The sequence below is a fragment of the Solanum verrucosum genome, unplaced genomic scaffold (assembly GCF_900185275.1).
Source record: "Solanum verrucosum unplaced genomic scaffold, falcon-dt-bn FXZP01000062.1, whole genome shotgun sequence".
NCBI lineage: Eukaryota > Viridiplantae > Streptophyta > Magnoliopsida > Solanales > Solanaceae > Solanum > Solanum verrucosum.
Window position 1 is genome coordinate 5,971,643 of NW_026020477.1, and position 23,021 is coordinate 5,994,663.

At 36.6% G+C, this 23,021-nt stretch overlaps 2 protein-coding genes across 2 annotated transcripts; one reads left to right on the top strand and one right to left on the bottom strand.

Annotated features, from left to right (window-relative positions):
* Window positions 1-885: 885 nt before the first annotated feature.
* Window positions 886-12,919, top strand: LOC125809345 (receptor homology region, transmembrane domain- and RING domain-containing protein 2-like). The gene is made up of 4 exons (XM_049489003.1): window positions 886-1,376; window positions 5,236-5,469; window positions 7,489-7,893; window positions 11,879-12,919. The coding sequence occupies exons 1-4, from the start codon at window positions 1,250-1,252 to the stop codon at window positions 12,448-12,450; spliced, it is 1,338 nt and encodes a 445-aa protein (XP_049344960.1). The 5' UTR covers window positions 886-1,249; the 3' UTR covers window positions 12,451-12,919.
* A 2,286-nt stretch (window positions 12,920-15,205) lies between these two features.
* LOC125809326 (protein disulfide-isomerase 5-2-like) lies at window positions 15,206-22,979 on the bottom strand. The gene is made up of 5 exons (XM_049488986.1): window positions 22,670-22,979; window positions 20,917-21,020; window positions 17,162-17,532; window positions 16,556-16,863; window positions 15,206-15,587 (listed from the first exon to the last, which is right to left on the bottom strand). The coding sequence occupies exons 1-5, from the start codon at window positions 22,880-22,882 to the stop codon at window positions 15,288-15,290; spliced, it is 1,296 nt and encodes a 431-aa protein (XP_049344943.1). The 5' UTR covers window positions 22,883-22,979; the 3' UTR covers window positions 15,206-15,287.
* Between the last annotated feature and the right edge of the window lie 42 nt (window positions 22,980-23,021).

A 23,021-nucleotide genomic window follows, 5' to 3' on the forward strand; every position in this document is an offset into this window, starting at 1 on the left:
TATACCAAAATTTTTAATTTATGAATTTAATGCTACCTAATTTGATGGTCTTTGAATAGTGAAAATAATAATTAAAATTCAAGTCTTATGCAGTTATGCTAATCTGGCAGACATTGTGCACATAACTTTTAGAATCAATTGTAATCTTTGAATTTCAAGAATGAAAAAATTAATAACAGTTGAAGAAGAAAATAGTGATAATAATACCAAGAACATGAAGAATAATATATCTCCAAAAAGAAAATCACTATAATTTCTAAAGTTTCTACTGAAAAACTTATCAAAATTTTCACTATTTTTTTTCTTCTTAAATATTTTGGGGCCAGTTACATGTTCGATAGATTAGCCAAAAATAATTATATTCATTAGCTAAAAATCAAAATCAATCAATTCCTACTATTATTTTGATGAACGATGATTTATGTCTATTTTTCGGGGAAAAAATCATTACTAGGAAAAGGGACAAAAGGGTAATGAAAATAAAACTCACTAAGAGATCATTAGAGTGTGTGTATATATATATATATATATTATGCAATGCATATTGCTTAGATACACCAAATCAAACATCGCATAAAAAAAAACATAACTAATATAAGTTTAACTAACACTATTCTTATACCCTATATCCAACGATCCCTGAGGTATATTCCAACAGAGTGGGGTTATTATGGTCATTTTGTGCATGTATAATCTATAATCAAAGCCATTCAACCTTTTTAGCTTTTCTTCAACTTTCAATAATTTAAGTCTTTTTTCCTATCTTCATGTATTTTTAGCTTGAGATAATCATCACACAACAGTGAGGAGCACACACTGTATAAACCATCAAATCTTATATAAAAATAGCAATTTTTTATTTTATTGTTTTCCCTTTCTTAAATGTACTTTGTCACCAAAAATTCACAAATCCTTCCAAAAACTTCTTTTTTTCTCCTCCTCTCTCAAAACACCCAAAAGGGAAAAAGGAAAGAAAAAAAAAAGGACTAAAATTATCACTAAGCGAATGTTTCCTTCTTGTTGGATAGAGAATGGAAGCTGATGTTTCTATTCTTTCAACAAAGTAAAAAAAAGATTACCTTTTTGTGGGATTTTCTTAAAAATTAGCGTAAAGTGTTGTGGGGTTTTGTGAGATTTGAGATGTGCTTGTGGAGTCGAACATGGTGAATTGAATTGATACTTTTTGTTTTTGTGGGTTTTTGGGTTTCTTCATATTTTCTTGATAATTGGCAGAAAGGGTTTGTTAGAGATGATGAATTTGTGGGTATTTTGGTACTTGAGTGTTGTTTGTCTTTCGGGTTGTAAAGTTCTTGGTAATGTGGTTTTGGTAGGAAAGAATGAAACTTTATCGTTTGAAGACATTGAAGCTAATTTTGGTGAGTTAAATCTTACTTTTACTTTGCTATGCCCTTATTTGTTTTGTATTTAGTATTGATCTTTGTTCTAGTTTGTATTATGCTGTAAACTGGAATGGTTTGGGAGTGATATTGAATGGAAATTGGTAGGTGAGTTTGTTTAAAAGTTTTAGTAGCTTATGTATACTGAAGTTTTTTGTTTAATTTTACCTGCCTCTGTTACATGGTAAACTAAATCCTATTTGCAATCTAGTTTTTGGCAATTTGGAGTTGTCGATAGGTCATTGTTGGGAAATAGAAGTTATCTACCATTCTGTACAGAAGAAACTTCACTCTTGTTAAGCAAGTTTACCCTTTTTCTACTGTTTCCTTTGTTGTACGAAAAGGAATCAACAGATCTTTATTTGCATTGTGAAAGATTAGTCCAGAAGGAACTGAAAGAACTTGCATTCAGGGCTCATGACGTTCTGTTATTGGCAATGGAATTGATCTTCTTTTTTTGTATACTAATTTGGTTTCGCAAATTGGGTAATGATAAATAGTTAACCAAGCCTGTAGGGCTTGTTTAAGGCCATAGATTGATATCCTCAACTTACACTTAATCAGGACATCATTGATCAATAAAGCTGGAGATTGAGACGTATACACATCCGCTTCCAAGTTTCCTTTGAGAAATGCATTGAAAATGTCCAATTGCTGAAGAGTCCATCTGTTGGAGATTGCCAAGGAAAGAACAACTCGGACTGTTGTAGGCTTGATAACCGGACTGAAAGTGGCATCATAATCTATTCCCTCAACTTGATCCTTTGACTACCAAGCGATCATTGCACCGCTTGATGGTGCCATCAGGATGGTGTTTGAGTCGGAAAACTCATTTGCAACCCATAATATTGGAATGTGATGGTTTAGGATCAAGTTCCCATGTTTGATGTTGTATCAAAGCAGTTATTTTAGAGCTCATAGCTTTTCTCCATGATGGACCTTTGAGTACTTTTGTGTAGCATGTTGGTTTCGAAAGAGTAACAGAGGAAGATTTAACTTTTATCATCCGAAACAGACGAAAACCAGAAACTTCTTCTTAGTATTTTGTCTTAGAACCATTGGATAAATGCGTCCAGGTGGTTGTGTTGGCTCAGTAGGAGTTGGAAGGATATCCATTTTCTGCTCCGAAGGGAAATTAATGTGATCTTGAGAAGCACTAGAAGATGAGAAGCTAAAGCCAGAATTGTTGTTGTTAGAAGAATCTACTGAATTATGTGGAAGTTTCGAAGATGATGGTACAATTGAGTTAGGTTGCTGTATTGACGCGATTAATGTGAGCCAATGAGTGGAAATAAATTTCCCTGGAGGAGTGCCTAGGACATAGGAATCAAACAACTTTTTCTCCTTATATAGAGAACAGGTTTCATCAATATGAACATGTCTACTAAGATAAATTTTACTATCATGAGGATTGAAGCAGACATACCCATGATGGTCCTTGGCGTAACCGAGAAAAACACAAGCTGCTAAAGACACGACTCAATTCATAATCTGGTGAAGTGTCCTGAAGCTTTTCAAATAGTGAGACATGTTGAAACACTTGAGTAGGGATCCTGTTAACTAAGTATGCAATGGCGTGCACAGCGAACTTCCAAAATCTAGATGGAACTGCAGAATAAGTGAGCAGGGTGAGGCATGTATCCACTAGGTGTCTGATTTTCCTTTCAACTTGACCATTTTGCTGATGTGTATGACGACAAGTAATGTGATGTTGAATACCAGGTTCCTTCAAATAAGTATTGACAGTACGAAATTCACCATCCCAATCTGATTGGAAATTAATGATTTTGGTTTGAAACTGTTTTCAAACCAGTTTGTGGAATTCAACAAAAGTAGAAAGAACCTCATTTTTTTGTTTAATTGTGAATAACCAATAATAACGAGAGAAATCATCCACAAATAGAATAAAATACTTGTTTCCATTAAAAAAGATAGTTGGGAGTTGGTCCCCATACATCTCCTTGAATCAATTCCAATGGCTTACATCAATAGAGGCAGTGACAGGTAAAGAAGTCTGACTATGTTTGCCTAAAAAACAAACTTGACATAGGCCTGAGGATTTTATCGAGTTACTAGGCAAACAAAGCCTATATTAACATTAAAGGAGACTGTTGGTGACCAATCCGAGCATGCCAATCGGGTGCAGCAGTCCATACTGATTTAAAAGGCTTGCTCTGCCTTGTAATGTCCTCTAATGTAGCAATAGGAACCCTGTAAATTCTGTCCTCAATTAGTCCCTTCAACAACACCTTTTTATTGGTTGATTGTTTCACAGTAAACTCATCAGTCAAATTTCAAAGAGCATTGAGTGTATTCAGCAAATTTATTAACAGACAACAATTGTTGTATGTCAGGCACATGTAAAACATTTTTCAAATGAAACTGATTATTACTAGAAGATAATGTAGTGTGACCAATGTTTTTAATGTGCAAACCATGTCCATTGCCTATAGTGACTGTGTCAGGCCCTTTGTACTCCTCTGAGAATCTCAAGTGCAGATAAATCAGGAGTCATGTGATGAGAAGCAACAGGTTTAGGAAACCAATCATTGGAAGAAGCATTAACATTGGCGGCATTGGCAGTGATATTATTAGGAGGATCATAACGTTTGCGACATCACTTAGCTTGATAATTATTGAGTCCACAGATTTGACAAGGTTTATGAAACCATGTCTTGTTTCCTTTAGAGGATGCATTATTGTTTTTCTGGGAGCTCTGATGGAATTGACGTGCAGATGTAGTGTGTTGTCCAGCAACAATGGCAACAACAAAGATTGGTTTGCGAGAGTTCTGCAAGAGGATCTCATGAACCATAAGTCTACCAGAAAGATCAGAAAATGTGGCAATGACAGGATGATAATCAGAAGGAAGTAATTGGAAAATGGTGGCATTGAATTCATCAGGAGACACGTGTGCCTGCCGCGACAAGCTCGTCAGTGATAGCCTTAGCTTCGCGAAGAAATTGATCCAGTAGTTTGTCACCAAGTGTAATGTTTTGCAAGGTGATGTGTAATTGGACTCTTCTAGGGCTGTTGCTTATGCCAAATGCATTTGAGAGAGTGGTGCAAGCTTCAAAGGCAGTATCTAAACCAGTCACAAAAGGAAAAATTTCCTTGGTTAAAGATGATAAGATCCAACTTAGTAAGAGTTGGTCTTCTTGTAACCACTTTAGATACTCAGAATTTGGGTTTGATTGACTTGTTGTGGTGTTGATGATGGTGGAGGGAGGTGCTGGTGTACCATTGATATGATTGAATAAGATTGTAACATTTGATGATAGGAACAATTTGTGTTTTCCAAGTCAAGGTAGTTTGTTGGTTTGAGTTTTATAGAAAAAGAAAGTTGAGCATGGGGTAAAGTTGCAAAAAGACTTGGAGTGCTTAAGGTTGTTGTTGTAGAGGTGGAATCTGAAAGTTGAGAGTTGATGATTCCATTGTAGGCTCTGGTACCATGTTACACGATCAGATATTGAGAGAATTCAGTGTGTTTTCTATTGAGTAGAATTGCTGAATATATACACAGTTGTTTACAAGAAACTACAGAAGAATACGAAGATAATATAGCTAACACTTAGCTATATATCCCAAACTGTAGCTAACAAAACTTATCTATCCTAACTTATAGAAATCACTATCCTAACTTATAGTGATTGAACTTTATCTCTAACAGTAAGAAATTGTGGATGTAGTATAATTTGATTCATGATATTTTACTGCTGCTACTGTTGCTTTTTCATTGAAACTTAATCTTGTTTTCCTAAAACTTCTTTTTGGCATGTTGTTTACTTTCTTTGATGCTGTTGTAATTTGTACTAAATGTATCTTTTTCAAATATCAGCTCCCTCAGTGAGGGGATCAGGCAAATGTGGGACATTGTATGTGGCGGAGCCTTTAGATGCCTGCTTGACTTTGACTAACAAGGATGAACCAGTTAAAAATAGCACCCATGATCCATTCTTGCTGATAATAAGGGGTGGTGGATGTAGTTTTGAAGATAAAGTCAGACAAGCCCAGGCCGCAGGTTTCAAGGCAGCCATTATCTACAACGATGAATATGGTGATCTAGTTGCAAGTAATGAACTCTTCCACTTGAAAATTATTGATTTAGTGCATTCTGAGGTTACAACTTGATGGCAAACTTAGATTCTAGTTAAATATCTGATTCAGCTCAAACTCTCTGGTTCTGGGTTCCAGAATAAAGCTTGAAATGGACTTACTTGATACTTAGTTATGTAAGTGGCAAGAGGTCATAAAATGGCTTATTGATTTTTTTTCTAAGTGAAATATCACTGAAACTGATCGAAGTCTCGTATCCCGCCAGGCGGCGCCGGCCAATACTCCACTAATCTTGATTTATTGAGGTAGAAAGTAAGGTGGTGTTCTAAAAAGTAAACAGATTTCAATAAACTCTTCCTCTTGAATTTATTGATTAGTGCATTATGTAGTTACTAGTTACAATGTATTGGCAATGTCAGATGTTTGTTAAAATATTTGATTCAGCTCGAACTAGGGTTTTGGGTTCTAGAATGAAGGTTGAAGACCTGAAGTGGTCTGTCTTACTTGATACTTGGTTATGTATGTAGCAAGAGGTCATAAATGGCTTATGGATTAATTTTAAGCGGATATCACTGTAACTGATTGAAGTCTTGTATCCTGTCAGCTAATACTCCATAATCTTGATTTATTGGGGTAGAAGGTGGTGTTTTGAAAAGGCAAATGGATTTTACTACTCACGTTTACATAGGACTCACTACTGACTCCACAAACTCGGTAGAACCAGCTATGTCACATTAGGCAATCTCATTACCAAAACTGCTCGACTTTGCTCTAAAATGTTAAACACAATGGAAGATTTGATCTTTTTAATAGAGCTTTCTTCATCTTCAAAGCACCTCAGATTCCTTTCACGCCAAATGGACCACCAAATACATGAAGGTATAGTGCACCCCCATTCCCTTTGCTACTTGTTCCTACCCTTGATGTTCCAGCACTTCAACAGCTCAGTTGTCTCTGAGCATGCACCATTTAAGTCCTACCATTGAGGGAACAGTTACCATAATTGATCAGTGATGTAGCAGTGTAAAACAAATGATCTATGCTCTCTGAACTTGATCCACATAAAAAGCACCTCGAGCACAATTCAAATGTCGTTTTTGTAAGTTATCCTGGTCCCTGGATAACAGTTGTACAAGTTCTTTTTTTATTCTCTTGATAAGTGACAGTTATACAAGTATGTTTATAAGTCATGACTGTTTTCAGCTGAAAACTGCTTCAGCACTGATAACTGGGTGAAAGGTGATTGAGGAAAATTGTTAAGAAATAACACATTTTCACTAACAATGTCTATTGCTTTTTGCTATCCTGATCTTATATTTGATGTAATGGTTTACTGACATTCTGGGATTTAAGTCCTGGTATTTAAATGGTGCATAAAAACTAGACAGCGTACACGTAAATGTGGTTCTCTTTGATTACTACCCGGTCAGAAAGACAAAATGACATCATTATGCAACAGTGCTCTATATGTGGGTGACTTCTGATCATTCATCGAAGTAGCATCCTTTGTTGATATATCAAGAGCTTTTCTAGAAGTTCCTTCTCTTCTCTCTCTCTCATGGGGAAGACGGTGTCTTAGCATATAGCTGACTTAATAATGAGATTCATACTCAAGTCATATTCGCTGGGTTTTTCCACCTATTTTTGTTGCAAGTGGAGACCATCTTCTACTTAAAAAAGCAGCTTTAAAAATATGTGAAGTCAGCTTGCTCATTTTATAGCAAGCTCAAACAAACAAGTCTTATTTTGCTGGCAATTGTTCTATTTGTCACAATTCGATATACATCTTCTAGGCTTGGTTTTAGCCTCTGGTTTCTGAATGTAATGCATCAGGAATTTTCATGCTCGAAAACTGAGAAACTAGGAGACAACTATGTCACTGACCATTTTCCCTGTGAGAGGGGAAACAAAAAAAGAGAACCAAGAAATTGTCTGAAAGAAGCAAAACCACTTTTAACTCTTGCTTCCTGTTGCTCAAGTATTTAAAACTGTTGAATTTTGAACATCCAAGTGTTTAACTAGTCACATGATACAGTGGCAGGAAACTCTGCTGGTGTACAGATTCCCGCGGTGTTTGTTTCTAGAGTTTCAGGGGAAAGACTGACAAAGTATGCTGGTGACATTGATGTTGAAATATGGATAATCCCAAGTTTTGAGAACTCTGCCTGGTCCATCATGGCTATATCATTCATTTCGTTACTAGCTATGTCAGCAGTGCTTGCTACTTGCTTCTTTGTCCGTAGACATCGGATACGAAGAGACCGGCCTCGGGCCTCACGTGTTCGTGAATTTCATGGAATGAGTAGTCGTTTGGTGAAAGCTATGCCAAGCTTGATATTTACATCAGTTTTGGAGGATAATTGTACATCAGTAACATGTGCTATCTGTCTTGAAGACTATATTGTGGGAGACAAGCTTAGAATTCTTCCTTGCCGGCACAGTAAGTTTTTCTCTCTTCCTGAGGTATTGTGATTTTCAGCTTGTTCATATATAAAGGTTCTGTTTGGCACTTAGGTAAAAGCAATGAATGCACTAATTCCTTAGGGTTGGTTCCTTCCTTGGGAGAAGCTCATTCTTTTTGAGTTGTTGTCACTTGACAAGGTTTTCCTATTGTGTTTTTTGAGTTACACCCTGGTGATTGGTTTCTAAAATTGCTTGACATAGCTTACGTCGGGGTTGGTGATATGCACTATTGGTAGATTTCAGGGTTTATTACATATTTTAGGACTTCCTCAGGGAATTTAGAAGTGGCACTTCTGGCTTCCCTTCATCTCTGACTTATGGCCTAGCGCAACCACATCTCAGGCAGCATGATGGATTCTGTGCTTGCTTAAAGAATGTTTTCACTTTCTGGACGAAGGACACTCTATTATCTGGTCGCATTATTGCTACTTGTTTGGCGAACTGTGTACTTCTGTTCATGTCTTTCCGCCTGTCAAAAGGTTACCTCATGTCCCTCTATTGGGTAAAAACTCTGATGTAATCACTATAACATGCATGCACTTTTGAGATGAAATTTTGCAAATTTTCAACTCTATATCATAATATTACTTACAAACACAACAACACACTCAGTGTGGTCCCACAAGTAAGGTCTGGGGAGGGTAGGGTGCACACAGACCTTACTCTTACCTTTGTGGTGTAAAGAGACTCTTTCTGAAAGATCCTAGGCTCATAAAAATCGTTTTTCAAAATAAGTTTGAGAAAAAGAAAGAGTAAATAAGCTATGATGAACTATCAGGGAAAGAAAAGAAATTACTGACAACTAAATTGTAAAGATAGCCAAATTATAAGTAACAACCGTAGTAATAACTGAAGAATAGGCTAATGCTAACAAAATAAACTACTATTGGTTTTTACCAAAAAAAAAAACTACTATTGTAAGGGAGCAGATAGGTGCTCCCGTCTAGAACCATGCGCTTATCACTAGGGAGAGAGAAGTTGCTCGACTACTACTAACCGTCTATCCTAATCCTCGACCTCCATGCTCTCTTATCTCGGGTCATGTCCTTAGTGAGCTGAAGATGAGTCATGACATGTCTAAGAGTCCGGAGCCAAAAGGGCAAAAAAATTGAGTGAAATTTCCAAAAGGGCAACAAAAAATAAGGTTGAAACCAAATGGGCAACATTTAAACGGAAGGGTGACGCCGTGAAATTTTATGGAGGAAGGCACAGTCTCCCATGCGCCTTACAAGGCGCAAGGCGACATGGTACTTGTAAGTTGCAGGTTTGCTTGCACTTTGTAATGCGCATGGGAGCTTGCGCCTTACTCCTTACCATAAAAAAAAAGTTTAGTCACTATAGAAAAAAACGTAACCAGGGCAAAAACATTTTTTTCTTTTTGTTTTTTTATATATAGCTTCAACCCTTCAATAATATTGCAGGAGATCTGAGAATACAATATTACAACTAGCACTATCATAACATTAAAAAAATGGATTATATTTGTCATTTTTCATAGTAAAACTATTGCATGTTAAACATAGTCCAGTGGAAATCTTTTGACTATTTCATAAAGATAAAAAACGAATCTGATTATATATGATTCTGACAGTAAGTAGTATACATTAATCCAAGGCGTAAACGGTTTTTCCTGGAGTGACTAAACTTTTTTTTTTTATGCTAAAGAGTAAGGCGCAGGATCCCATGCGCCTTACAAGGCGCAAGCAGACCTGCGACTTACCAGTACCATGTCGCCTTGTGCCTTGTATGGCACATGGGAAACTACGCCTTCCTCCATAAAATTTTATGGCGTCACCCTTCCATCTAAATGTTGCCCTTTTGGTTTCAACCTTATTTTTTGTTGCCCTTTTGGAAATTTCACTCAAATTTTTGCCCTTTTGGCTCCGGACTCACATGTCTAATCACCTCTTCCCAATCTTTCCTCAATCTACTCCTACATCTCCTTAGACCTATCACTACCAGCCTCTTGCACCTCCTCATTGGGCATCTGTGCTTCTCCTCTTCACATGCATGAACTATCTCAACCTCACTTCTCTCATCTTGTCTGCTACAAAGGTCACTCCCACCTTGTCCAGTATATCCTCGTTTCTAATCTTGTCTCTCCTAGTCTGCTCATACATCCTTAGTTTTGCTATCTTCCTCTTCGGAAATCTGAACGTAAGAGTTCTTGACGGACCAACATTCAATCCATGCAGCATAGCCGGTCTAACTACCATTCTATAGAACTTACCTTTTAAGTCTTGGTGACACATTTTTATCACATAGGTCACCAATCGAGCCTCCATTTCATCCATCCTGCTAAAATATGATGTGCCATCCCCATTTTTTTGGATTATTGATCCAAGATACTTGAAGCTTCCTCTCTTGAGGATGACTTGTGTATCAATCCTTACTTTCCCATCTGTCTCCTGTGGTTCGTCACTGAACTGACACTCCATTTACTCTGGTTTAGTCTTGCTTAACGAGCTCTAGGGTCTGTCTCCAAATCTCCGATTGTTATCAACTACGCCATGTGACTTGTCGATCAATACCATGGACGAGATCAATACTATGACAGTTCATTCATCACCAAGGCAAATAAAAATGGGCCGAGAGCTAATCCTTGGTGCAATCCCATCTCAACTGTGTGTTTCGAATCTCCTGTCCTCACTCGGGTCTTGGATCCATTGTACATGTACTTGATCACTCTAATGTACGCAATAGGTACACCTCTAGATTCCAAGCATTTTCATAAAACCTCCCTTGGGACTGTCCTATGCCTTTTCTAGGTCAATGAACACTATATGTACACCTCTATTCCTCTCCCTATACAATCTCCTTAGAAGGTGAATGGCTTCCATTGTCGATCGCCCCAGCTTGAAGCTGAATGGGTTCTCAGAAATAGACACATTACTCCTCATATTCTACCAGAACTTTTGATTGAAGGTGTCGTATGTGTTTCAGCATATCCATTGCATGGTCTTTTTGAAATCTATGCAGATCTAGATGGATGTTGTTTTTAGAGCAGAAATTCAGATTTGTACCATTGCTTGAGGAGTGAATTGGAATTAATGTTGTCAAAGAGATCAGAAACCTTAGTCTAAAGCCCTTGCATAAATCCTGCCCTGAAACCTTGTTAGTGAAGTAATATTGTAGAAGTGGAGTTAATTTCTTCAGGGGGATCAGAAGTTCCTAAGCTCTGGGTATCTCAGAGTTCACAGCTAAGACAGCCAAGAGAATTTTAGTTCATGAGCATGTCATGGCTATTGTTGCAGAGCTTAGTAAACGTGCTGGGTTTGATTACTGTCAACTATTTCTGAAAACCCTAAGCATTTTAGCTCTCATGTTTTATTGCAGAGGTGTAATTTATTCTTTTATTGGTAAAGTAGGTGTTTTATTGATGTAAAAAGAACAACATGAAGAGAATGCTGTTCAAGGGTACATGTAGATTATTTTATAGAACGGAACAACGGAACATGCTGATTATTTTTATAGATTTGATATTGAGATTGATAATGTTGGTTGAAATTCGATAAGTTTGTATTTTCTGTGAATAATGCACTTTACATTGAAGGATTACACGTGATGTTTTTTGTTAAAACTTCCTGGAGTTGTTGCTCTTTTGCACTTTCCACTTCTAAAAATATTGAGTAATATTCAATAATTATATTCTGGATCCATATCTATGAACATTAGTTCTGCAATAGTCACTGTCAAGATTCTAGGCAGCAAACTATGGTAAAACCTCAAAGCTACAGTTAAAGTGTGGTCAGAATATTACCCTCGTCCCTGCTGCTATATCTCATTGTGAATGTGCTAATTTGGTATATCTATGGGATTTAGTTTTTAGTTAATATGAATACTTTCCCAATCTGGGCAGTAATTTGTTGATACATGTCATATCCTGTTTGTTCTCATCAGATTTCTTGTCTACTGGAGTAGATGTCATTTTTCAGTAATGGATCTCCTCGGAATTTTTGCAGAATTTCATGCTATGTGCGTTGATGCGTGGCTCACATCATGGAGAACGTTTTGTCCCGTCTGTAAACGTGATGCAAGAACTAGCAATGGTGAGCCACCAGCATCAGAATCTACACCATTGCTTTCTTCTAGTCTAGCTTCTTTATCTTCGTTGTCATCCCTAAGATCGTCAGTAGCTTCATCATCAGCAATACAAATAGGCCAAGGAGCATCCCGATCCCCTTCAGTTTCTCGTCCTCTATCAATTTCTAGTACTCCTTATAACCACCAGTCACTTCAGTCCTACCATCAGTCGCCTCATCTTAGTATAAGCCGCAGTTCACTTGACCTTCAGAATGCGTCTTCCCAGAGATCTCGTGCATCTTATTTGATTTCGCCTCACTCGTTGGGCTATCCTTCTCTATCTCCTCTTAATTCAAGATACATGTCACCATATATTCCTAGTCCAGGAAATGCCTCGTCCAGTTATATTGGCTCCTCAAGTCGGCATCCCAATCCACTGCGTCATAGTGAGTCAACCACTAGCTTTTCGCCATTTGCTTCAGCTCAGTCTCTTCCGGGATGTGAGTCGTGATGTGTTGGTTCTGGAAAATCTGGGTTCAAGTTTGCGCTACCCTTTTAACAAAGATCAATGAGTTTGGGTCATCTTCACCTCAAATAACACCTAAAGACAATGCAACAGCTTTGGAGATGCAGCTCTGGCATATGGGCAGACAGGAAAATGACAGGAAGCCCTGGATTTGTATATTATTTGTGTAACACTAATGTTATAGATTTGATTTCTATATTGAGGTTTTTACTATTTTTTTTTGGAGGTTTTTACGAGTGCACGCGCAAAGCGATGGGTGTTCATGCTGTATGCAGTAGCCCTCTTTTACGTACCCTTCTTGTTTAGTGCTATGGATGTTAGCAGTCTCCATTTGCAAGATGGTTTAGGTCTTTTTAGTTGAAACCTTTTGCTTAGGGTTTGAGCTTGTATGTATAGAGTATTGACACAGATGACTGAAGCTTCTAGTTTGAATGTATTGGGTCAGTTGTAATCAGAGGATGAACAGGTTTAACGTTTCACAATAAGGATGATGCCTCGGTCCCGAATCAATTGGAGTTGGTTATATGAATCTTTACTGATCATATTTTCTTTTTTAAATGGTTCCCCACACACACACACACAAAAATCTTGACATCTTGACATTTGGCCAATGGTTTCTGTTTATTTGGCCCATGTAAATATGGGGTTGATGGTTTTCATCTTTCCTCTCAATTTGGATACAAGATCTTCACCAAAGAATAGCAATTTTCCAGCCATCATTACTGATTTTGCAATAATGAAAATGTAAAATTTGTAGTATCAAATTGGTCTGGATTGTAATGTCGATCACATTTTTTTTAATTCTAGAGTTAAATACATGAGTTATCTTCTTCTGATTTCAACAAGCTGCGGGATTTAACAACATATTATGTACAAGAACAAAACAAGAGCATTCTTGTTTTTGTTTTTTAACTCATTATACACAACACAAAATAATATTTGAGCCCACTTTCTCCACAACTTCAATAATAAATAAAGAGAAAATAGACAAATGTCTCCCTAACTTATTATCGAATTATCAACTACACACATATACTTTGTGGGGGTCCTATTACCCTCCTGAATTTTTCAAAAATAAATATATACCACCCTAAAACTAGACAACCACATTCTCAACATATAGTGATGCTCACTCGCTGCCAACTATTTATTTGTTATTTTTTCCTTTGTATATGCTTTTTCATTAATTACAAAAAGATCTTTACTCTTTTTATTCCTCCTTTTCTCTTTTGTTTTTCATTCACTTCTTCCAAATTAGTCATTCATGAAAAAAATCGAAGCTATTTTTATTAGCATTTTTTCATCACTTTATATCATCCTTCAGGCACCTTGACGAGCTTGATTACTCATCTCTTTTCTTTTTTTGAAATTTTTTTATTATGTTATTTCTTTGTCTCCAGAACACCAAATTTGTAATATTTTATTTATGGGTTGTTGATGGTTAAATTCTTGGGTCTTCACCAAACAACAATAGAGATTGAAGATAAAATCTGATGGTTGATGTATGTTACTGGCCTAAAATCGGTGAAAAGGTAGATTAATGGTGTTGATATTTTGAACTAATTTGAGATTGATAAAAATGAAAAAAGATGGATAACCTAGATCAATACCCAAAACTCATGTTTAGTTTGCTTTATGAAATTCATGATCGAAAAAAGTTATTTTATAGTCATAATTGTTTTAATTCACTGGATATCTCCAATAATTTAAAAAAATTCAATAATAGAATGAATTTTTATGATGGAAAGTGTTTAATAATTCTATTCTTTTTTTAAGTTTTGTTTCTCCTATCTTTCTTCTTGTGCTTTTTTTTTTTGGAATAGTGAGATTAAGGACAATTTGATTTTTCCGGCAATATGAGTAACAATTTTAATAATTATTTGATGATTTTGCAGTGTTAGTTGTAGAAAATAGTGAAACAAATTGTAAGAAAAAAATAATTAGAAGATGGATATAAAGATGTGGTTAATGTAGTGATGGTGGTTCAAGGTGGAGGAAATGGTGGTGGGGTGCATGTTGAGTAATGAGAAAGAGAGGGAAAAAAAGAAAAAGAAACAAAAAACTTGAAGAGAAGAGTAAAAAATATATATTTAACAAAAAGTCAAATTAAAAATATTATTTATCAATTCTTCTTACTTCCACGTGCCTCTAAGAGAGTGAGGACACTCTCTGTGCCATGTCAGTATCTAAGAATGTAATTATTTCGTTTTAAAATAGTCTAGGGGGGAGGGGGGATGATAGGACTCCCGTGAAACATAAGTGTGTAGTTGAAAATTCGATAATAGGTTGAGGGGGCAGTTGACTATTTTCTCATAAATAAATCACCAATCCTTTCACGAAAGCAATTCTATAGGGAAAATGCATAAGTACCCCCCAACATATGCCCAAAATCCCTGAGACACACCTAACCTTTACGAAGGTCCTATTACCCCCGAACTTATTTTTTAATTAATTTTCTACCCCTTTTCGGCCTACGTGGCACTATCCTTGAAAAAATTGTCAACACGCGCTGAGCCCACAAGATAGTGTCACGTAGGCCGAAAAGGGGTAGAAAATTATATATAAAATAAGTTCGAGGATAATATGACCTTAGTAAATGTTAAGTGTGTATTAGGGATTTTGGGCATAGGCTGGACAGGTACATTGTGCATTTTCCCCAATTCTACAAGTATAGCTGTTGGTGTATTCGTTTATGATAAATTATGGATCTGAAACTTAAAACATTTTTCTGAGGCTGCCATGTCAAATTGCTCATCTTGTAAAAAATTTATCAAGCTACTTATTTCTGTTAGATTGAAATTAATGTTCCAAAAAGTGTAAACTTAATCTATCTTGTCTTGTTTATCGCCAGAACGAAGTGCTTCTCTGGCTTCTGATAGAGATGTGGAATGATCAACCTGTTCTCTTGAGGGTTCCTCTTTAACAGACTGCATCATCATCGACACCAGTATCACAACGAGAACAAGGATAAGTGCTCCGATCAGAAACATTGAGTTTCTGAAAGCCTTGTAATCATCTGAAATGATGTGTTTCTGTATAACACTTCCTTCTCTGTATCCTTTAAGAAACCGCGTAATTTGGGACCCCTGATCTTCATCTTCAACACTGTCTGAGCCGATGACCTATTGTTTGTGTAAAAGCTCCACATCAGTAAATAAAGTCAATTACTACCTCAAAATGCAATACATTACAAGGTCATCTCAAGATTCAAATGCCAGTCAAATAGATACAACACTCAATATTTTCTCCAGGTTCCCCTATGGCTTCACGATATGCATCCAGCATCGATTCTTCCCAGAGAAGAGAAGCATATAATTATAAAACCTAAGCAAATATGTATGGACTAGGTAACTAATAAGAATTCAAGATAAAATCAGCTTAAGTTTTTTATGCAGAGCTTTATTAGTTTATTAAAACCTAAGCAGGCATCAAATCTAAAAGTCAAAAGTGACTCATACTCCTCATGAAGCAAAATAAACACTCATAGATAAACAAAGACTAAATTTCCAAATTTACGTACAATTAAAGTCAAGAATAAGACCATGTCCAATGGTTTTAAAATTGCCATAGTCCTGCAATATTTGTCACCCTGAAACTTCTGGTGGCATCTATTAGCTGGAGAGGAGAAAAAATCCAACTGAGCATTTACAACGTTATTTCATGTGTTTGGGCTTTATGTTCCTTGTTTCTCTTTTTATTTTAGTACTTACATGACCTAGGCGATGTCTACTAAAGTCATCAGGTCATCCATAGTTCAAGATCACTTGTGGAAATCTGAACCTCTAAAACACGTTTATAATACATGAATAATTAATGTTTGTACGAGCTGGTTAATTAATATATAAGGAAAGTGGCAAAAAAGGAGGAAGTCCAAACAGAAAGTAGGCTAACAACAGATTCATGTCACTCTAATACTTAAATGAGAAATTATAGAATGCGCAAGGTCATGCTGGTTGCTAACTTAACATGGTGAAGGAGCACACAAGCAAAATCTTGTTTAGAGCTGTAAAACATTGCTGGGCAAAACTACACTTGAAGAGAGAGAGAGAGAGAGAGAGAGAGGGAGAGGAAAAGAAGGTTTCAAGCTTACTGAAAAATACTCCACGTCTCCATCCCACACAATCATCTTCGGTAGTTTAATTTTTTTAGATACTTCAAATGACTCGGCAAAGTCTTGCCACTGCTCGAACCCAACAAAAGCAAACACCAAGTCACGGTTCGCAGATGCAGCAGCTTTCAAGAGTTTAACTAGTCCTTTTGACCTCTCATCATCCTCATCTTCCACAATTGTTAGAACAATTTTCCTCTTGTCGTCTTTCAACGCCTTCAGAGTGTCTTGATTAATAGGTAAAACCAGAGGGAGCAAGCTCTGTTTGATATAGTCCTCAAGGAACTTTTCTGCAACTATAGCAGGAAAGATTAGGTTCAGCCACTGTTTGTAACAAAATTTTCAAGGCACAATCTCAGCTGAAAATAGTTATCAGTTGTTCTTTAATATGCAGAACCAAGAAATTAAAATGAAAAACACTGTATAAAGCTCATAGCCATGGAACTAGGGCAGCTACTAAGCATATAAGCTGAAACCTCTCAAGAATAAACATATCCCAGTATTTGACAATTGTGTGTTCCATATGAAAAGGGAATAAAGCCAACACAAAGGGTTGTGACTACACCAAAATTTCAAGAACTTACTGACCTTCAAAAGGGCCATAAAATATGCTCTGTTCATTGTAGGTCAGATGAAGGGCTACCAATGCAGGTACTTTGTCAAAATCATAGAATTCCATTGTTTTATCTGAGAAATCTTTTGCCACAGAAAACCATGCACTTTTCTTGTATTTCACCGCCAAATGTGATATGACAGACTCATTCAAACCAAAGCCTATGAATATAGGAAAGTTTTTGCCAGCTTCTTCAATAAATTCACTAATAGCAGAGTCAGAATTGAGTACGGACACATCAGGAGCGACAAACTTCTTCAAGAATCTCACAAGTAAATCTGCCTTTCTTGGTCCATAATAATCTGTCGGAACTCCATGCATGAATATCTTCAAAGTTGGAAATCCACTGCATTGCAACAAAAGAAACATTTCACTGTTATTTTACCCAATAACTGCAAACATTTACAACAACTACGCCTCAATTATTGGGTCGGGTATATGAATCCTCATTGACCATGTTTCCAACATTAATTTTCATTTACTAGTGATAAATTATCCAAAATTCTAAAACATTTACAACAACTATGCCTCAATTCAAAACATATTGGGTTGGGTATAGTCTGTCTTTTTTATATTAATTGTCGCATGAAGAGCATATAGGAACCTTGAGTCCAAAGTCTCTTCCGTTTTCATCCTCCCCCAAAAAGGAAAAAATGTTTGGACTTCAGCCAATGTTTATACTATGGTGAAAAAGGAGACTGAAAAAAATTGCTGTTAGCTGATTCACCCTCATGGGGACTCTATAGAAAACATCCTCCACTAATTAAATAAAACCCCAATTACAAATCCTTAGGCCACAAAGTCCACAACACAACATCATGTTCTCATTCCCCCTTGCATTATCTTCTAACCAGCAGCACATTCCTCTGCTTATCTGACCAAGATAATCTGCCTCTGACGAGGACTCGCCAAATAAAATGAGCATCCTACATCAGAATGCAACATTAGATGTGGCTATGTGCAAGGAAATTCCAGAAATGTCGGAACTACTTAGATATGGGAGAGTCTGGTAGAGAAGGCAAATTGAGATCATGTTCTGAATTGGGATATGGAAGGTAAGATTAAGGAGGCTCCAAAGAGGTTCGGGAGAGGTGCAGAGCAGTGGATGGTGGTGGAAGCTGTTAGGTGTAGTGAGACAGCAAAGAGGCTCGGGCAGGATGCTCAAGCTAAGTTCCATGTTTTTGCGTGCGTGTGTGATAACCTATGTGATTTAACCAGTATCCTCCTTCGATTTTTTGTCTGTTGCAATCCAAAAATGGTTTCATATAGGGATGAATAATGGATCAGGATGGGATTGCCACTGGGATCAAGGAACTGTTGAAGTGTGACCATCTCTTCTAAAAGAGTAAGTTGTTAGAGTGAGAAAACTTTATTATTTAATAATATTCTCAACACGCCCCCTCACATGCAAGCCTGATTTTTTTTCATGAGCCAAGCACGTGGAAATTCCTTTTGATATGGGTGACGGTGCGATACGATCTCAGGACCTCTACCCACTCTGATACCATGTTGAAGGATGTTGATCATCTCATCAAAAAACTTAAGTTATTAAAAAGAGCACACTTTTATTATTTAATAATATTCTCAATAGGAACAAAGCTTTATACATTGGGTAGGGAGTTTTAGAGAGGTTAGCAACACTGGGGGAAGATTGATGTTGATAAATAGTGTCATTGATGCCCTTCCCACGTAGGTGATGTCTTTATTACCGGTCAAAGTGGAGAAGAGGTTAGACAAACTATGAAGGGATTCTCTTTGGCAGGGCAATAGAGATAAGAGAACTTTCCATTTAGTTAGATGGAGTTCACTTACACTTAACAAGAAAAGAAGGGGTTACCCTTCGGGGTGGCCCAGTGGTTTGGGCTTGGGACTTCCATGTTGGAGGTCTCATGTTCGAAACCCCTTGCCAGCGAAAGCAAGGGGTTTGCCTACTGGGTCGAGCTCGTCGCATCGGGCTTGCCTAGTGCGGGTTGCCTCTCCAATGTGGTTTGCGAGCTATTACATAGGAGGAGTTTTAACCTGTGCGCACCCAAAGGGTAGTGGCTGCAGTTTCCCTTGTCATTAAAAAAACAAGAAGAGAAGGGGTTTAGGCATTAGAATTTTGAGGCAACACAACTGCAGCTTACTGATGAAATGGTTGTGAAGATTCACTTCAGAAGAATATGCACTATGGAAAGAAGTAAAAAGTGTGAAGTATGGGTCTCAAGGTATTTGGACTACAAAGTAGTGACTTCACCATATGGAGCAAGTTTATGGAGGAGTATTAGACTCTTTGGCAAAACATTGTTGGTAATATTGGGTTTGTAGCGAGTGATGGAAGAATGATTTCTTTTTTTGGGATGATAACTGGATTAGGTAATATCCCTCAAAGATGTATTCCCTGATCTATTCAGATGTACTGTTCTACCTGATGCTAGTTTGGCTATTCTGAGGAGGAAACAAGGATGAAATTTTAACTTCAGGGACATTTAAATGATTGGGAATCAGGCATAATGGCTGATTTCTTGAAAATACTCGAACTTTTCAAAGGTTTGACTGAAGGATAAGATAAACTAATCCGGAATCCTCATAGAAAGGGTGCCTTTACAGTAAAATCTTGTTTTGAAGACAAAGCCATTAGTATACAGAAACTAAAGATGAAATGTTTAGGGCTTTTCTTTTTGTGGTGTAAACATAGCATAATGGAAGAATTAGAATCAATTTATGATGTACTAGTTCCTTATGAGAAGATTAAGGACTAGGAGCTTAGTTTTTTGCCCATCTGGATTTAAATATGGGGGACTACACACCCTTTGTGTAGTGTGTTATTAATACACAAAAATGTTACCTGTTCCAAAAAAATATCTGTTGGAGAGCAAGGAGGATGTTGGTCTTGAGGAAAAATCTGGAAAATAAATGTCCCTTATGAAGTGGAATGGGTCACCTGGTTGGTGGTTAGAAAGGCATGCTTGACAGATGAAAATCTACAGAGGAGGAATCATGTTGTGCTCAAACAGTTATATATGTAAAAAAGAATCTGACAATGTCAATCATCTATTTTTGCATTATCAGTTGTTACTTGTTCCTTAACATGATGGGGCTTAAATGGACCGCGCAGAGATACATGTGAACTTCAAAGTGCTGGAATATTAAAGGAAGATGTACAAAGCAGAAGAAATGGTGGTATACTATTCCTGCATGTATATAGTGGAATATTTGGAGAGAAAGAAATGACAGATGCTTTGAAGACAAGGAAAACTCTAATCAGAGGATAATGATGAACTGTATACTTTTGTTTTACTTTTGGTGTAAACAGAACTTTTAAATGAAGCTGAGCAATGATAAATCTTATAGAATCTTCTCAGAATAAAAATGAATTCATCTTAGGATTCTCTGTAAATACGTTTGAACAGTACCTTCTCGGTGCTTGTTTCCTTTTTAATACCCTTACTTTTCTCAAGGAAAGGATCTGCATCTACAGTCTTTGGCGATCTATAGAAGACTAACAAATTGATTAAGATAACAAACTGTGAATCTAATAATGCTAATAAATATGTCGTGAATCTAATAATGCTAATAAATATGGCGTGAATCTACTAATGCTAATAAATATGTTTACCAAACTAAAGAATAGCTTTTTCTCTTCTTTTGGTTCGAGCCACTTGATTTAACCAAAAAGCAAGTTGCACATTGTGAAAATGATTTAACAAAAAATAATTGTAGTAATAACTAATGTGTAAAGCAGACATACTCAATTTCATATTTAGAAGCAAGACGACTGTATTTATCAGCATCTACTTTTGCAATTACAACGGGCTGCTTCAATACAGCAAGATTGACAGACGCTTTGTCCAACTGCAAGGAACTTTTGTCAGAGTGCTTCGTGATGTCACATTCAAAAATATCTATTATCCAATAAAAAAATCAAATGAAATACTGCTCACATGTCTAAACTTGTATGGGGAAGAAAACAAAATAAATGTCCCTTAGTTGACGAAGAATTCTAACATAGAATGCAGAGTATGAAGCTTAGTGAACTCAAGTAAAAAGCTTGATAACACCTTCTATTGAAGAACATATCAATATCATCAAACTTTAGAAAGAAACAATTCAACCTCATCTCTCAAGCAGTTTCAGTGATCACAAGCAACACACTTAACCACCCAAAATAGAGGCACTCCTATTAAAGGGAGAAATTTTCTCTTAGAAGACAGGGAACAGCTGATAAGACTAGAAAGACACACAACTATGCCTATCAGCCTATTAACAGGTGGTAACAATCACTTCTTAGTTCCTACATGACATATCATGATCTTGTCTGATATCAATGAACTTCCTTTGCAAGTTTAATTTAAGCCTTTTATATTTAATCAAATATCCTTTTTTGATCTCAATATCCTCTATTGCTCCTATCTTCTTCTCCGCTTTATGTACTGGAGGAATGAATTGCTTTCCAAGGTATCGTCATCGCTGACCCCTTTTTTCCTCTCCCGATTGGAATTTTTTTTTTTAAAGTCTCCTGATTGGATATTTGACTTTGCATATGAACTTTACAAATTCTTGTGAGGAGGCATTTGACCAGTACCACAAGAGGGAAAAATGTCACAACAAGTTACGAAATGAGTAATTCCTCACTAGTGACCATAAACAAGCTAATCCAGCAGCTAAGATCAGCCTCCAGCAGTGTTTTCCTCAGCCTCTTGAACTTTGTTGTTCATGAAACACAGCTTCTTTCTGGCAGTTCATGTATCATGGATGTGAACATATATTAAGTTAAATGGGCAGCATCCAAAATCTTTTTTCACTGTAAATGAAATCATTCTATTTTCTTTCGTAGCATGAAGGAGAGCTTCCTTTTCACATGAGTTTAATTACATGACCGTTGATAAGCCCTCCAACCCTCTATAGTTTCAAATCAGGTTAGATCATAAACATCTATTTCTCAAGTGCCTATTTCTTTTTATAAGAATTTCACAAGAGTCAAATATAACACTATCAACACCTTATTAGGTACCATAAGAGAGTGCAAACATATATACACTAGCAGCTGAGGCAGAGTTGATTCATGTACCAAACCATCATTTTACATTAGTAGGTATTAACTTCCATATATAATTAATCAATAATTAAAATTTCGAAACAAAACTTTAAGATGATATAACTTTATATCCTATAGTTTTGTTTTATCAAAGCCAATGTCTGAGGGACAATGTGACCGATTTTCGTCTACTTTTTGAAAATAAAATTTATACATTTAGAAGCTTCACTAAAACTACTCCAAGTTGAATATTTTCCCATTCTAATACATCTTTAAATTTTGGTGGAAGATTACTTCCTGGAAACTACAGCAATGAGTATATATCTGTTATTCATTACGTAATTCAATGTAAATCATCCTTAATTTCACACTAACAATACAGCATTGAAGTATAAACAAATCCAAACCTTTTTTTAAAAAATGAAGAAGAAGCAAATCAAGCAAAGAAAAGGATAGGAAGTAATACCTCAGGAGAAAGACGTTTGCAGTGACCACACCAAGGAGCATAGAAATCGACAAACATATAATCAAAGGTGGAAATTGCGGCTTCGAAGTTGGATTCATCAAGTTCCAATACTTTCCCATCAACGGCAAACTGTTGCTGCTCCGCCAACGAGGAACATAGGAAGAGGAGAAGGAAGCCGAAGGTGAAGATCGAAATGGAGCGAAGAGGAACCATTGTTGCGTTCACTGAATGAAATTGTACAAGTGGATCTGCCTTTCCTTTTCCTTTCGTTTTTATAGTTTACCCCTCCTTTCTAATTGGAGGATTTTTTATATTTTTTCTTTCAAGGGAGAAGGTACAAGTATTCCTTTTA

Bases quoted from the DNA above. Each gene is read 5' to 3' on its own strand.
- LOC125809326 (XM_049488986.1), bottom strand. From the start codon at position 22,882: ATGGTTCCTCTTCGCTCCATTTCGATCTTCACCTTCGGCTTCCTTCTC. The intron at 17,533-20,916 runs GTATGTCTGCTT...GTTGCAATGCAG, and splicing joins GCTTCTAAATATGAAATTGA to TGGATTTCCAACTTTGAAGA. The intron at 15,588-16,555 runs GTAAGCTTGAAA...CACAAACAATAG, and splicing joins GAGACGTGGAGTATTTTTCA to GTCATCGGCTCAGACAGTGT.
- LOC125809345 (XM_049489003.1), top strand. From the start codon at position 1,250: ATGATGAATTTGTGGGTATTTTGGTACTTGAGTGTTGTTTGTCTTTCG. The intron at 1,377-5,235 runs GTGAGTTAAATC...TTCAAATATCAG, and splicing joins AGACATTGAAGCTAATTTTG to CTCCCTCAGTGAGGGGATCA. The intron at 7,894-11,878 runs GTAAGTTTTTCT...GAATTTTTGCAG, and splicing joins AATTCTTCCTTGCCGGCACA to AATTTCATGCTATGTGCGTT.